Source organism: Rhincodon typus, chromosome 31, assembly GCF_021869965.1.
Source record: "Rhincodon typus isolate 14 chromosome 31, sRhiTyp1.1, whole genome shotgun sequence".
NCBI lineage: Eukaryota > Metazoa > Chordata > Chondrichthyes > Orectolobiformes > Rhincodontidae > Rhincodon > Rhincodon typus.
In genome coordinates this window covers 20,612,807-20,629,762 of record NC_063362.1, presented here as the reverse complement: position 1 = coordinate 20,629,762, position 16,956 = coordinate 20,612,807, and the positions used below count along the sequence as shown (strand labels likewise).

Genomic DNA, 16,956 nt, shown 5'->3' with positions numbered 1-16,956 from the left:
GAAGAGTAACTGACATTTGTGCTGCTGTGCCACAGCCAGATGTTAGCACCTTCAGCGCAGGGTGGAAATACTGGTGCATTGAAAAATGGAACAGAATCTAACAAGGTCAGTGTTTCGAATTCTTTTGGCTTGTTTAGGGCTTTGCAGCTTATTCCATAAAACCACTTTTTTTTATTGGAGCTATTTACCATTTTATCATCTGTGGGTAGAGAAAAGTCTTCTGAAAAGTCTTGTTATACCTGACATGTTAATTCTACTTCTTGCTGCACAAATGCTGAGCTTCTCAAACACCTACTGCGTTTCTCCAGCTCTTTTTTTATTTCAGATCTCAAGAATCGCAGTATTTTGCTTTTATTTTACCCATCTATCATTGTTCTTTTTAAGAGATCAGAGATTGACCTGTCCCTTAATGAAAATCCAATCACAGCAAAACCTTCCACATCTGATTAAGGTCAATCTCTATATACACATTAATGCACCCAACAATTAAACATATTTTCTTTCCATGAATTACAGTCATTCTGTAAGCTCTGGAGTGAGGACAGTTAGTACACTTTACAGGTTGGTCAATTGGTTGTACTTGGGGTACTAGTAAAACCACACTTAGATTGTTTCTTTAGTTCCTCAGAGTAATTTGGTTTCTCTCGCATTTTGTTTCTTTTTATAATTCATAATTTGGTCCATGAGTTTGACGTTAAAGAGCAACCTCCACTCTTTGCTGTTGCTGCGCTAGTAGTGCACTGGAAACAGCTTTTATTGAATGAAATTCTTAAATCATTAAGTCCCGAAGTACCATTTGGCAGCATTGGAAGTTTTTCTGTGTGCTAAATGGAGACATGATTCTGAGCTAAGGGAAACTGAACTAAAAGAAAGTGACTGCTCACAATTACTATTAAATTATATCCACTGCAGTGAACGTGGACTTCTTTGAGCAGATTACACTGATTAAAATAACTTAAGGATTGAATTAAATATACTTTCACCCAGCACAGTGGAAATGGATTTAATTGAATACACTACCACCCAACACCAAGCTGCAGAGGACACTAAGGTGCTCATACAAGAAAGGGATTCAAATCATTTTCAGAAAATTTAACCCATTCTCAGAAGAAATGGCCTTACTTCAGCTCATTAGTCTTGTATAATCCTTTATTTGAGGAAGGCAAAGCAGGTTGTTATATTCATGTAAAAAGAAATGTTGTTTAACAGGTGGTATTAAAATATTGCTAGTGATTGTGGTTAACTAAGCTTTCTGATTTAATTTCTAGGTTGGACAGTGTGTGGTAGTGTTCAGCCAAGCACCCAGTGGTCGAGCCCCTCTTAGTCCCAGCTTACATTCGCGCCCATCTCCTATCAGTGCCACACCACCAGCGCTTGGTGCAGAAATGAGAGAACATCGATCACAGTCCCCAGTACGGAGTACTGATGAAGTTCCGTGTGTAAATGGACGCTGGGGTACGTTGCGGCCAAGGACGCATAGGCCAACAACAGCTGGTTCTCGGGAAGGCAGCCTATCTCCAGCCAAAGGAGAAAGGTCACCAGTTTTAAACGGTGGAACGTTATCCCCAGGATCCTTAGCTGGCTCTTTGGACAGTCCAGTGCAGCCAGGATCCCCTGTCACATCAGCTGTGGTGGAGGGTTATGATCTTCGAGGACTTCCACACGTCACTAGGCAAAGCACACCAGCGGAACAGAAGGTAGATTCAGGATTAGATCCATATAGGTCTCAGGACTCTGTAAATTGGGACTCAAAAGCCTCTTCCAGCAACAACCTTGGAGAAGATGGGAATAGGACAAGTCCAGGAACTGAGATTAATCTTGGGAATGCTCCAGAGCAGACAAATGGAATTCACACACCACCTCATGTGGCAAACGCTCCTCCAGGCCCAGTATCTCCAGGAGCACTCCGAAGAGGGCTGGAAGCTGTGAAGGATTTCTTACCACAAAGTTCATCATCTGTTGTTTCAGCTAGCGGAAGTTCAGCTCCTTTATCTGTAATGCCAGGAAACCATGGTCAAAGTTCAAACAGTACTGATGTACCGCTTCGCTCTGCACCTGCCCAGGCAGATGGACATACACTGCCACCTATTGCACGCCGGTTAGGCCACCACCCACCTCAGTCTCTCAATGTAGGAAAGCCCTTGTACCAGAGCATGAACTGCAAGCCAATGCAAATGTATGTGTTGGATATAAAGGATGCAAAGGAAAAGGGAAAAGTCAGTTGGAAAATGTTCAACAGTGGCTCAGTTGTAGGCCCACCAGAAACCAGCCTCCACACAGTGGTGCAAGGTCGGGGAGAGTTGATCATTTTTGGGGGGCTGATGGACAAGAAACAGAATGTGAAGTACTATCCAAAAACCAATGCATTGTATTTTGTGCGAGCTAAGAGATAATGCACCACCTCAAGGTATTTCACATTACCTGATGCACACCCATAAGCTGTGAATTCAAAAAAAACATTCATCTGTAAAACTACATTGGAAATGGCTTAAAATTTGCTTGTTAAAAACACAAATTTTACTCCATTCCAGTGAGTTTGTTACATTTGGACTGATTTGTCTTAATTTGATTCTCGCTATGTTCTCAAAAGCTTCTGCTGCCTTCAATACTGACCGGAAAGGAAATAGCATCTGAATATTTCCACCATTGCAGTAACTCGTATGTGGTATGCTACAGGTTAGCAAATGTGCTTTAGCTAGGTGAGATCTTACTATAAACAAACGCAAGTGCATTGATAATGGCACAATGAGTCTGCAGGAGTCTGCGATGCCTTGTTTGAAGTTGCAGCTTATCTATAGGAGCTGATGCCCCCTTTGTTGAAATGGGGTATTTTTGCGATTCAGTATTTTGGTCGCAACCTTCAATCTGCTCAGTGGACAATTCTTTAAGAGATCAGCTAACTGACATAAACCAAACACTCCAAAAATTGCACATGCTGACTCCAAAGCCAGTTGAGTTAAAGCATATGTTCTGGTCAATGAAAGGTGCCGTACAGAGTTTAACCTCTTCCTTTCCTGCAGTTTATAAACTAATTTATTTTTAAAGAGAAACGTAGCAGCTAATGTATTGAAAAAGAGAAGTATAGGTGTGGAAAGAATTGGTACTTGTCACAGTACCTGTCCCATTGTGGATTGGGGCACTCACTGCTGGAATATGCCTGTCCAGCTGTGGAATGGGGCACTCCGTCTTCAGTCTACTGCTTATCTGTGGGAGGGAGCACTCACTACATGGATCCCATTGTGGAAGGAGGATCTACGTAATCAGCGTACTTGTCATATTGTTAGCGGGGGCAAGTAACAAAGGAATGTAGAGATGCTTGAGATATAAGCCCATAACTGCCTCAAGTCTTTTGTTGCCCAGGTGGTAAAGCCAGATTGAGTCGATTCAAATGAAGAGAGCCTGTTTGTTGATGCATGCAGGCTGACTCTGGTAGTAATCAGTCGGATTGTATTTCAGCAACCTTGTGCTAGATTAAATTCTGTCTGTTGTCTGAATTGGAAATCTGACTCTCATTTTAGTCCAGACACAATTGGTAGCTGGCCTTAATTTATATTTTAATGGATATATCAAGGAGCTAGTTGATACAGCTACCTTGATTTAATTGAGAACATCACACATCACACTGCCTTCAGTTATCTATTTTTGATGACGAAAGGAACTTGTTAGGAGACATTTGAAGGTTTTCTGGTATTTTTGCTTTATAAAGTTGATATTTTTCTGCCTGTTCCAGTCAATTAAGCCCATTTAATTGATGCCCTTGTTTGTCAATTGTGTAGAGGTGTCCAATTAACCATAAACTTTATCCTGTTTTAATTAAATACATTTTCTTAGCGTTTCTTGCAATGACAAATTTATCATTTGACTTGGAGTTTATCAGTAGTAGTTGTCTAACCTTGATTTCAAGGCTAAGATCAGAACGAAGTTGCTGAGGAAAATGGCTACCAAGCTGCAGTCTTGCAATTGGGAAATTTTCCTGCACTATTTAGCTTGATTATCCATTGGTTTTTTGCTAAATTTTTCAGTCTTGCAGAAGACAGTATAATTTGCTGTTATTTTGTGTGAGCGCCACCTCCCTCCAGTGATGCCTTTGCATTTACTCATCTCTGTTATGCCAAGGGGAGGTGATGAGCTCTGCAGTTTGCTGCACCCTCAGGTCCCAGTATCTCATGTAGTTCCCTGGGTGACTGCCATGGAGAGACTGATGAAGGGAAACAACCACAGAACAGTGTTAATCTACATCTAAATTCATCTTTTCAATTATTTTGTGGCTGCCAGGACAATCTTAACTCATAATATTTGTTTGCCCTCTTTCTCAATTGACAGTAAGAAGAGAGCTAATAGCATTGAACCCCAGCTCTGGCTATATACAACATCAAGCAGGCTGAGGTTTAAGCCCCATTGCCACATGGAGCAGGAGCTGTGTTTAATGCTGAAGGTGTAAGAAAGGCAAGTGTGAGCAGATTCCATGTATTATGAGTGTTAGTGCCCTGGAAAATGGAACAACTTGTAGTGTAATATGCTGCTTTGTACCATAACTTGCTTAATTGTTCACATCTAACAAACTGACGATCACAAAGAATGGAGAATTTTCAGAGATATAGCGCAAGTGCAGTAGAATGAAAAATTTGCACCTTTCAAAACACATGGCAGTAGATACTGGCCCCAGATAATAGTTGTCTTTGCATTTAACAACCAACAGTCACCAAGTTGTAACTATCAAATTGGAACTTAGGAAGTCATCCTGAATTTTGTTGGATGGTTGTGTTTTTTATTTACTAATATGTATCCATGTGGCCACATAAAATTTACCTAAACACTGGAAAGTAGAGGAACTACTTCTCTGGCCCTATGCACATATATAAGGGATGAATATACATGGCAGTGAATGGATACAACAAAATATATTTAAACCTACTCCATCAGATGTCTTTGTAAATGCAGTGGTTTGGACTTCAGTAACAAAGTGTATCTTTTAATATGTGTAACATTTTGTATAATGTGACACAGCCTGGCCGATTTTTATGCTGTTTTGGTTTCTCTACAGATGCCAGATCCATAAAAATGCAGTTTGGTGGGTTAAATTGTTGACAGTTGCGCCTCGAACCAGAGAATCATGCAGTCCCTGAGCACATAAGGAAGTCACGCTGGAGCAATGTGAATTTGTCATGGAGTTCTGAATGAATGCTGTGAGGTTAGATTCTGTCAGATTCAGTTGAGCGTATGCAGTGGTGCACTGCTACCCAGGGCTTACAAATGTGTTGAAGGCAGTAACGGGGCTTTAAGTTGCACACATATGGTCCCTTTGCCAGACCTGCTGCTTTGATCTATTTTCTCCAGGTTTTAGTTAATATAAGGATGAACTAAAATGCTGCTCAAATTTCGAATCAAGTAAATGTAACTGGTGAAAAACGTTTCACTTTTTGATGTGCTCCAGGTATATGACAAGACTGTTGGGTATGTAGGTACTTATCTGGTGTATCCTTTTCCCACCACCGTTCATTGAATTCATGCCCTGATTTGATGAGGTTTGTGGTGCAGATGTATTTTGTATTTGTGATATTTCTCCAAGTAAAACCACAGCTGTGGTGCTATTTATGTCAGCCTCTTTCCTAATCACTTAATCATACTATTGATTCACAAAATCACAGTGATGTTAAATTCTATGCAATATTTTCATCCCCAAAATTTGGCTATTCAAATCTGGTTCCAGCTTATCCTTCCACTGATTCTAACCTGCCTGGATTATTGCAGTCATGTGTCAGTTTTCTGTCTAGCTTCCTGAGGGAGAAGGTAAGCATATGGTGTCTTTGCAGTTGACATTGCTGAAAGATGATAAGTCTGGCGGTGGATATTTAGGAACAGTCAACCTTCTGTACCTGACTCAGTAATTTGATATCTAAAACATCTCGAACCATAGTACTCAAGGACATTGTTGATTGACAGCTAATCTCACCAAGTGACTTAATGGGGTGAATATTTATGGGACTTTGGTTTGTTCCCACTGATGGTCAGAAAACTCAAATGGACAGAGTAGTTCTGTACAAAATAATGGGAAGCTCACCAGTAATCCATGTTTGAGAGTTGTGTGATTTAAGCTGATTATGTACCAATAGGTATCCCCTTGTACACTTGAAAGTCCTTAAACTTTTGCTCTGCCAATGTGTGCCTAAGTTCTTAATCAATAGATGAAGTGTGTTTCTATGGGAAATGTGTTTGGTTAAACACAGCCATTTGACAAGTGTATCCTGCTTCAGAGTTTCAAATATAATGTTTCTCTGTGGCAGACATCTGATTGTACAGTCTTCTATTGGTATCCTTGTTACAGATATAGAGAGGAATGGCTGTGTATGTCCTAAAACGTCTGGATGGCCTGATTTCAAAATGGTAAAAATGCATGACCAATGAACCAATTATATTTAACACAATGTCCACATTTTTGGCTGTGTTTTCTCCTTAGCTGCTAGCATCCGATCTGATGATTTCACATTCAGCTTTTGCAAAACTTGATGTCAAATACAATCTTGTACAAACAGTTTCACACACAAAGGTGGGGGAAGTGTGACACGTAAAGCCTGTAAACTCTTTATTCATTGCCTATTTAAAATACCATCAAATGTTCTGTTTATTGATGTATTTAAGAGAAATTAAGGGCCAGTTTGTTTCCTTTTCCTCTGCCAGTTTCAATCGGACTACATTTTCACAGGGTGTGGATTTATTTTACTGCAGTTTTTACTTCTCTTTTTCCCCTTAGTCTTACATTTAAAGATGGAAAAGTGGACCAGTTTCCATTCTGACCATCTAGCTTACAGGTCATGTCAGCCCAGGCACCTCTATGTTTTCCCATGATCAAAAGAAGGCTCAATTTTCACGACTAAATTCAGGATCTGGATTCTCTGGTATTGTTGACTTTGTTTATTTTTGTGTTGAATAGTGCTTGCTTGGAATAGTTAAACCCATTTCATGAAGGGCTTTCACAGTCACCAGATTTTTGGGAAGATATTTCATATTAAGTCTTAAGGTTAGGTCAGTGATTGGGTGACACACAGGGTGAATCTCCCTCCACATTTATTTCAAAATGTAAGGTTTAGTATTCAAAAAAAATTTAGGAAGGAATAAATTTGCACTTAAATTGCTCAATTTCCTGTAACACTTCATATCTGTAAAAAATACTTCGGAAATTCAGTTGTTATGTAAGGAATGATAATTTGCATACAACAACGTCCCATAATTTTGTAGTTGAAACAAATCACCAATTACTTTTTGGTGGTTATTGAGGGATGACTGTTGGTCTGAACACTGAGAAATGTCCTCTTGGAATTGTGCTGTGGAATCTTTAACATGCACCTAAAAAGGCAAACCTGGTCTTGCAGCTCTGATGGAGCAGGCATTACTGCATTAGAGAGTCAACCTATTATGCTCAAGGCCTGATTAAATAACAAATTTAGAATGTTCAGTGTACTGGGAGCTGAGACCAGGTGCGTTTTTTTAAACTCTTGTTATCTATTTTGTGCTTCAAACAAGTTTATGCAGTATTAGAAATGATAAAATTCAGGGGAAATGGGAATGTAACTTCAAAAGGTTCCTTCTTACTGATTGTATTTACTTCTGGGTTGCCAAATATTAGGGTGGTCCCTGGCAGCAACAAGTTGTTAATTCTTCTGTTTGAACTGAGGAAATTTGTTTTGCTTTCAATTTTCTCACGCCCTTGGACGTTTTTGTCCTGTCACTATATTAAATGATTTTTTTATTCCTGCTCAGAGCTGCAGCTGGCTATTTGAGTAGAAATTCTGCACCTGCTATGGGCAAATCACTGTTTCATTCTCCCTGTAGAATGTTTGTGTAAGCATGAATTGTAGAATTAATCTGGAAGGAGGGAATCTGGGATTGCAGCAAACTGAGCCAGGACAGGTTTCCAACAAAGCCAGGTCATGAGGCTTGATTCACAGTCTGCTGCTGCCACCTACAGAAATGTAAAGATACAAACATTTTTCGTGCAGCAGTGAGAAACCTTTTACTGGATTTTTTTTTGAACTGTGCTACTGCTGCAGTTAGCCGCAGATCTCTGACTCTTTCTATGTTTTCCTAGCTGCTTCCTTTAAATCCAGCACTAAAGTGACAAGTTTGATGAACAGCAATATCTTCAATGCTGAAACAAGAACAAGGCTCTCCATAGATTCTGAAAATCTGAAATACAGTAATTGCTGGAAAAGCTTGGCAGATCTACAGTATCTGTGGAGAGAAGCAGAATTAACATTTCAGGTTCATGACTTTTTAACATAATACTGTCTAGTCTTTTCAAACAGTTTAATTAATTTGTCATCTTGAGATTCCCTCCTCTTTACCCCACACCCCGCCCCCCAACTCCATATATTGGCAGACACTAGAGCAATGCCTAGGTAGAAACCTGACACATTGATTATTTTTACAAAATGGCATACATTTTAAAACAACAATTGATATTCTGTACTCTTCTATTAAGACTCCAAATTTGAAATCTTGAGTTTTTTCCAGTGGAAGGAGAAAGTTGAAAAATTATCTGAACAAATTATAACAACAGTCAATTTAGTGAGAATCAATGGAATTTTGTAAACCTTGCTTTTATGCTGAAATTACTGTTGTCATGAATACAGATGATTGAACCAGTTTTGGGAAGCTATACTTAAACCAGGTTTCTCCCCATCAGAATAACTTCTGTTTATATCAGAAGCTTTCTGCTCTAATACAGTGGTCTTGTGTGAACTCTGCACAGCATTCCGACACAGATGCAACAATAGTTTGTTAATGGGCTGAGCAGGTCTGTTGCCTGAGTCCATGATTTAGAGTGCAATGGAGGTGTTTTGTAAAACTGAACCAACCTTTAATAAAAAATACATTGTTTAAAAAAAGAATGGAATCCTTATTGCTGCTAAATAGAGTCCTGATATGATCGTGCAGTCTTAATGTTAATTGCATCTGAACTACAAGGGTTCCAATTTAAATTCTTCGTCTATTTTATGTTAACTGATTTTTGACAGGTTAGAAAATGACAGTATCAACAGTGACGTGAAAAGGGACATCCACTGCAATTTTACTCCTGTTGTCATGCCATATCCTCTATTGAAAAATGCAGAAGTTTGCATACCCTTCAAATAGCCTGCTAACACACATTATCTAGACTGACGCATAATTACTTGGGTAAGTTACTGAAGGATGCATAGTTCTCATAGATCCTGTACCCATCAATTGTCAACATTGGAAAGAAGAGTGAAAAAGCATCAGTGAAATTTAGCAGGTAGATGTCTACCTTGTGATTACCTGCCACGGATAGCTAAATAAAAAGATGGATATAATGGCAGCTGACTGAATATTACTGTTGGGCATGATCCTTCACCTCTCACAACATTTATGTTTATTTTGCATTCTACTCCAGTTTTTCCCCAGTCACCAAGTTTTCCAACATGATTGTTGAAGCTTGACTAAAATTGTAAAAAAACCTTGGAGAGTGTAAGGAGTTTGAATCCCTTTTATATTGAGGCAAGTTGAGAAGCTGCTTGATGTAACCTCAGCCATCAGATGGCATACTGTATTTCGCAGAGTACAATTGTGATGTTCTATAATGTGCATGGCTGAAATAACTGGAGCCTTTTCCCAGAAAGTCAGATTTTCTTGAGCTGATGCTTAGAACAGCAGTATTGTTCAATGAATTGTTCAACCCCACCAAAGCTTTATACAAGCAACATGATTTTGATAGTTCTAATTTGAGATTTCATCGATTGCATCTTTACCATTCCAGTATAAGGAGTGGTCTGGGGGGGAAATCTCAAATCTGTTGAATACTTTAAGCTTTTTCTTCATTAGCGAAATAGGTGGAAAGATATCGGAGACCGGAGAAGTTATATTTCCATGGTCCTAAGGAGAGGAGATGAATGCTGGAGATCAATAATAACAATAACCCATTTTCACAACACTTGATGGAAGTAGCCCAGGCAACTAAATGCTAGTTAACATGTGACAAGAAACATTTTGTGATCTTTAACAAAGATAAAGTTACTAATTGTTGCCTCCATTATTTCTTTGCCCACTTCTGGGGTTATTTGGTGTGTCCATCAGCTCTCAGCACCTTTTTCAGATTAACAAAATTCTCTGATACGTGCCTTATATTTTTGATAATATAATCTTTTAACCAATTCACTGTATCTCCATCTGAGTATTCTCTTTTCAAGAAAAGAAATTAAGTCTAGTTACCAATCTCAATTTCATCTTTATAATTTACCCCCTTAGGAATAGGAGGATAAGGCTGGGATAGATAGGCTTTTGAACTTGGGAATAAAGGGATTTGTGGAGAAAAGGGATTTGTGGAGAAAATGGATTTGTGACAGAACATCATCCATGATGGAGCAGTCTTGAGGGGCCATATTGACTATTCCAGTTCCTATTTCTTATGTTCCCATCTTACACTTAAAAGTTCTCTTTTCACTGATAAATTTATAGAACACTTGTTTTGAGCTTCTGTTCTCATATTATCTTGTTTTGCAAGACTCTTTACCAAGAAAATAGACAATGGCAGAAATACGAAAATAAACAAGAATAGATGGCTGAATGCAATGATATTGAACTGAAAGTCTGACATGAACATTTATCTTGATGTTCAGTTTTTAATGTAGCTTCCCTGACTCATTTTTAGCAAACTAACAGTTGCTGTAGTGCCTCCTGAATAATACTTAACTGCAGCAACAGTGCACCAGTGGTGGATGTTGAATTTGGTGACTGGGACATTGCTCAAGTAAGAGTTTTATCCTCGATGGTGTTGAGCCCTGCAGGTAAATGACTATTCCATTACACTCCTGATTTAAATACTGTGCATGGTGAAGAGACTTTGAAAGGGTCAGGAAGTGTTAACTAATTACTGAATATCCAGTCTCTGCCCTTTAGCTGCAGGGCCAATCCTCTGGTCCATTTAAATTTCAAATGAGATATCCAAGTCCTGACAACCAAATAAAATAAATCCATTTAATTTGTTTGTTCTTTGGTGATTAATTTTAAATTCATGCTCTGAAGTTACTGACTCACCAACCAATGGAATAGTCCAACTTACCTTACAGATGTTCAAAATTGGTGACTTCATATTAAGTGATTTCATAATGTCAATATGCCAGAGAAAAAAAATCCTCAACTTGTCTTGCCTCTAACTATATCTAAAACCCACAATCTTTTATACCATAGCTATTTTCTGTATTCTCTGCACAATATTTTTAACTTGCCTAACCAGGCACTCAAAATTATATAAGGTGTTCTAACATTTTATTATTCAATCATGGGATGTATGCTTGCCAAATGGGCCAGCATTTATTGTCCATTCCTGATTGCCCTTGAGAAGGTGGTGGTAAGCTGCCTTTTTGAACCTCTGCATTTCATGTGCTGTATGTAGATCCACAACCATTCAGGAGGGAATTCCAGGATTTTGACCCAGTGACAGTGAAAGAATATTGATATGTTTCCAAGTCAGGATAGTGAATTGTTTGGAGGTGAATTTGCAGGTAATGGTGTTCCCATGTATCTGCTGCTTTGTCCTTCTAGATGGAAGTAGTCATGGGTTTGGAAGGTGCTGTTTCAGGATCTTTGAATTCTGCAGCGTACTTTGTAGATGGTACACACTGCTGCTACTGAACATTGGTGTTGGCAGAGTGAGTGGATGCTTGTGGATGTTCCAAATCAAGTGTGCTGCTTTATCCTGAATGGTATTGAGCTTCTGAAGTGTTACTGGAGCTGCACCCATCCAGGCAAATGAGGAGTATTCCATCACACTCCTAACTTGGAGCTTGGAGTTGAGTTACTCAGTGCAGCATTCCTAGCCACTGGCCTGCACCTGTAGCAACTGCAATTATATAGTGAATCCAGTTGAGTTTCTGGTCAATGGTTAAACCACCTCCCAGGATGTTGAAAGTGGGGCACCTTAGTGATGGGAATGACATTGAATGTCATGGGGCGGTGGCTTGTCTCCTACTGGAGATGTTCATTGCCTGGCATTTGTGTAGCAACTGAAATCAAAAACTCAAGAGGCTGAAAAACCAAATGGTATGAAGAGTTGTAGCCAAAGTTACTGCAAAGGCTACTAAACACACCAGTATAAATGAGTTTGAGAGGTCTTTCTGTGACTACTGTTCCAGGCCATTAAACTATCTGTGCAAGAGATCAACAAAAATCTACAAACTCAAGAATCAATTAGACTGCATCTTTAGGATGACAAGGCCACAGTTGCTCTGCAGCAGGTTGACATTGTTGGTTAAACACAGTGGCAACACCAGATGATACTATGAAGCGTGCCTCATTGAAGGAAGGCAAATTCTTTGAGACAGCTAAGAGAATGTACAACTGGAGCATATTCAGTGATTTGTAGGGTTTTAGCTTTAGCTGTGTTTCACTAGTTGATACATCGATTTATAAAAGGTTTTGAGCACATCCTGATACTGAGGATTTTTACAAAATATTACAGAATAATAAGAAATAAAGGTATACATATGGAAACCAAAATCAGAAAATGGCAGTGTGTCTTTTAGCATTTGGTTAAAGACAAAAAGGACTTGAGCTTTCATTAAGCTGCATGCTGCATTTTCTAAAAATAATTTAATACATCGCCTCACAGGAAATATTGTCAAGCAGAAATCTTATCATATGATTTGTTGGTTAAATGTATATCCAATGATTGTCCAATGACCTAGATCAAAACTTCCCAGTTTTTCAGTACCTGGCCTCTGAGTTGCCAATTTGGCACTTATGGTGTTACAATTGATAGTTTCTGTAAGGAAGAAGCAATGCCTGCAGCCAGGGTATTTCCCTGCCATCTTTTGGCAAGTGCTATTCAAACCTCAATAATCTGTTGATAGTAACTGTTGACACTTGTTATGTCAGGTATCAAAGGGGCAGATCCCATTTCATCAACAATGATCATAATGAATGGTGGATCAGGCTCAAAGGGCCAAATGGTCTACTTTTGCTGCTATTTTCTATGAAGGGGGAGAAAACATAAAAACAGCAATAAATTGTGATAGGATAAGTAGTGACCGCTCATAACCAGCATTGCACTGGTCAGTGAGACATTAACAAGAAGCGCAAGTTATAAATAATTACAAAAAAAAGTCAGGGAGATGTGAAAAAATCCCTTACGTAACTCTAGACTTCTGCCACAAACAGCAGTTAAGGCAAAGTCCATGAACTTGTTTCAATGGGAATTAAAGATGTTTGGAAAAAGAATATCAAAGTTATGGGAATCAAACAAATCACCGATTAGACTTAGTTCAGGCAGAAAAAGTTCAGTGGAGACTTTTATTTGTTCAGAGGATGTGGACGTCATGGGGTAGGCAGCATTATTGCCTGTTAGTAATTGTCATTGAGAAGGTGATAATGAACCAACTTTTTGAACTACAGTTCATGTGGTGGAGATGCAGCAATAGCGCTGTCAGGGCATTCTGGGTTTTTGACCTAGCAACAGTGAAGGAACTACAATGTAATTCCATGTCAGGATGGTGTGTTGCTTGGAGGGGAACTTGCAGGTGGTTGCGCTCCAGGCATCAGCTGATTTTGTCCTTCTATGTGGTACAGGTTCAGATTTGAAGATTGTGTTGAAAGGGCCCTGGTGAGTTGCTGCAATGAATCTAGTAGATGGTGCACATTGATCCAACTGTGCATCAGTGGTGAAGGGAGTGAATGTTGAAGGTAAGGAATGGGGAGCCAATTAAATCGCTTGCTTTGTCCTGGAAGATTATGAGCTTTGTGTATTGGAGCTGAGTTCATCCAGGCAAGGGAGGAGTGTTCCATCACATTTCTTGATTTGTGCCTTCTGGACAGGCTTGGAGAATTAGGAGATAATTTACTCGTTACAGAATTCCTATCCTCTGACCTGCTTTTGTAGCCATTGTATTTAAGTGACTAGTCCAGTTCAGTTTTCAGCAAGTTGTAACCTTGGAAAGTTGATTGGGGATTTAGTGATCGTAATGTCAAAGGCAGGTATTTAGATTCTTTTGTCGGAGATATTCATTGCCTGGCAGTTGAATGGTATGAATGTAACTTGTTTCCTGATCAGCCTAAGCCTGAATATTATCCATTTTTTGATGCATATGGACAGTAACTGAGGAGACACAAATGGTTCTGAACATTGTGCAATAGTCAGCAAACATCCCCACTTCTGACCTTATGATGGTAGGATGGTCATTCATCAAGGAAGTAAGATGGTAAGGACTAGGGCACTATTCTGTTGAACTCCTTCAGCTATGTCTTGGGGCTGAGATGATTAACCACCAGCAACAACCATTTTTCTTTGTGCTAGGGATGACTTCAACTTGTGGAGTTTTCCTACTGAATACCATCAGTTTCCGGGCTGCTTGTTCAGTAGCCTTCTGCTTTTATGTCGAGGGCAGTCACTCTCACCTCACTGGTGTTAAGCTGTTTGTCCTTGATTGTACCAAGGTAATAATGAATTCAGCAGCAGAGTTGGTCTAGTGGAATCCATTTGAACGTACTGTTGATGACCCCTTCCATCACTTTCCTGATGATTGAGATTAGACTAATGCAGTGGTAAGCAGCCAGGTTGGATGTGGCCTTTTTTCTCTGGATGGGATATGCCTGGGCAAAATTCTACATTGCCGGGTGGATGTCAGTGTTGTAGCTGTATTAGACTACCTTGGCTAGGGGAGGTTAATTCTGGTGCACAAGTCTGTTCTGACAACTCAGAGCCTTTGTCTTTTGCACTTTGCTTGCCGAGACGAATGCAGCTCCAACAATACTCTAAAGCTTAACACCGTCCAAGACACAGAAGCAAAAGAATGTACCATCTACAAGCTGCACTGAAGAAATTCACCAGAGCTCCTTTGACAGCACTTTTCAAAACCATGACCACCCCTCTAGAAGGACAGGAGAGCAGATATATAGAAACACCATCACCTGAAAGTTCCCCTCCAAACACTGACTATCCTGACTTGAAAATATATTGCTACTCCTTCAATGTCAGATCATTAAAATCATGCAATACTCTCCCAAACAGCATTGTGGATGAACCCACACCAAATGGACTGCAGTTGTTCAAGAAGCAGTTCAGAACCATTTTCTCAAGGGCAGTTGGGACAGGTGATATATACTGGCTTAGCCAGTGAGCCTGACCTCACCGAATGAATTTTAAGAAGTATTTAGTGATGTCAGTTGTTTCTTGATATCACATGGAGTGAATCAATTTGCTTGAAGACCTCAGTGGAGATAATGTGGCCTGTTGTGCTAATGCATTTTATGTTTCTACCAATGGGTGATTGATGCTCATTAAACAACCTAGTACCTTCTGCTATATAAGCATAAAAAATATTTTGAAATTTAATTGCATGTTTCAAAAAGAATGAGAACAAAGCCAGGGAAGACATAGATGTGTTTGTCCTAGGCCTGCTGCAGTGTTCGATGAAACGTGATGCAAGCTGGAGGTACAGCACATCACTTTCTGCTGAGGCACTTTACAATTTTCAGGACTCAACATTAAATTCATCAACTTCGAGACCTTTACCTCTAGGTTTATTTAACTCCCACCCCATCCTTGTTTGCATGGGTTTCAGCTGAGCTGGCCTGCTCTCCCTGATATTAACTCCTATCATTACACTGCATCTACATCTCTGTAGCCGTTAGGATTCTCTTTGCTCTGGGCTTTTTCGCTATCTGTCTCCTACCCCCACTCCATTCATCATCTCTCTGTATCAACAGCATGAAAGAAAACATCTTCCAGTCTGATGAAGGGTCACTGGATTCAAAACTTTAACTCTGTTTTCCTCGCCACAAATACTGCCAGACCTGCTGAGTTTTTCCAGCACTGTTTTTCTCCCACTCATCCTCCTTTTTTAATCTTGATAATTTGTGAGCCATTATCTCATCCAACTATCCTTTTTTTTTCCTTGCTGCTCTAATTCTCTAAATGAATTGTTTGGGATTTTTTTTAAAGTTCTAGTTGGTATGCAGTGACCTTAGGGACACAAGTTTGCGACAAACAGCATTTTCAAAGCCGAAAGCGGCTAGACCTAGTTTCCATGGAAACCGCGCATGTTCGTGGGAGCCGTTTGTGACATCAGGGAAGGCGCGCTGGCGTCAGACGCACGGTCTCCGGGTCGGTTACCATGGAGATGCCAAGAATCTAGCAGGCCGCTGTTTTTAGAGCAGCATGTGGGCAGTCAGGATCAGCGACCAACAAAAAAATGCGGGAAATATTCGTGAGTCCAATAGCAGCAAATCTGAAGACAGCCTTTAGGGCTTTAAACAGGGGGGTTAATGGGACTGGCTGTGGGGACGGGCGGGGGGGTGAGTGGGGCTGGGGGGGGGGGGGGGGGGTTCATGGGACTGGTTGTGGGGACAGGAGCTTTAATGGGACTATTTGTGGGTATAGGAGCTTTAATGGGACTATTTGTGGGTATAGGAGCTTTAATGGGACTATTTGTGGACACAGAAGCTTTAATGAGACTGATTCTGGAGTGTGGGAATTGTCCTGAAGATAGAGCCGGGGGAAACACCTCTTAGGCAAAGGGTAAAGTCTAGGATAGAGTTTAAAAGGGCTAACAATGGGGCTTGACTGTCACAAAAACTGGTGCTGGACAGAAGGAAAAAGATGAAGAGGTTGGCACTGAAGAAGGTTTGAAAATAAGCTACGACATGGGATGGCTCATATCCGTTTCCATACACAAAAAATAATTACGCACTCACCCCTAACATTCCTGTGCAGTCCTGATTAGTGCCTCATTGTCAAAGTTGCTGTCTTTTGGTTGAGATGTAAAGCCAAGGCTCTGTGTACCACTCAGATGGCTGTAAAAGATCCCTTGTCACTGTTTGAAGATATGGAGGGACGTAAAGCCCAATATCTTAACCAATATTTATTTCTCAATTAACAACATAGAAACATAGAAAATATGAGCAGGAAACAACCATTCAGCCCTTCAAGCCTGCTGCACCATTCATCAT

At 40.0% G+C, this 16,956-nt stretch overlaps 2 protein-coding genes across 4 annotated transcripts in view; both read left to right on the top strand.

The window, feature by feature from the left end:
* The window catches only part of fbxo42 (F-box protein 42), a 56,256-nt gene extending 47,371 nt beyond the window's left edge, over positions 1-8,885 (top strand). For both annotated transcript variants that reach the window (XM_048615007.1, XM_020527765.2), the window contains exon 10: positions 1,269-8,885. In XM_048615007.1, coding sequence (XP_048470964.1) covers positions 1,269-2,393 — 1,125 coding nt within the window. In that variant the 3' untranslated portion in view covers positions 2,394-8,885. The remainder of the gene's footprint in view (positions 1-1,268) is intronic.
* The window catches only part of micos10 (mitochondrial contact site and cristae organizing system subunit 10), a 401,440-nt gene that overhangs the window by 382,978 nt on the left and 1,506 nt on the right, over positions 1-16,956 (top strand). The window lies entirely within an intron of this gene.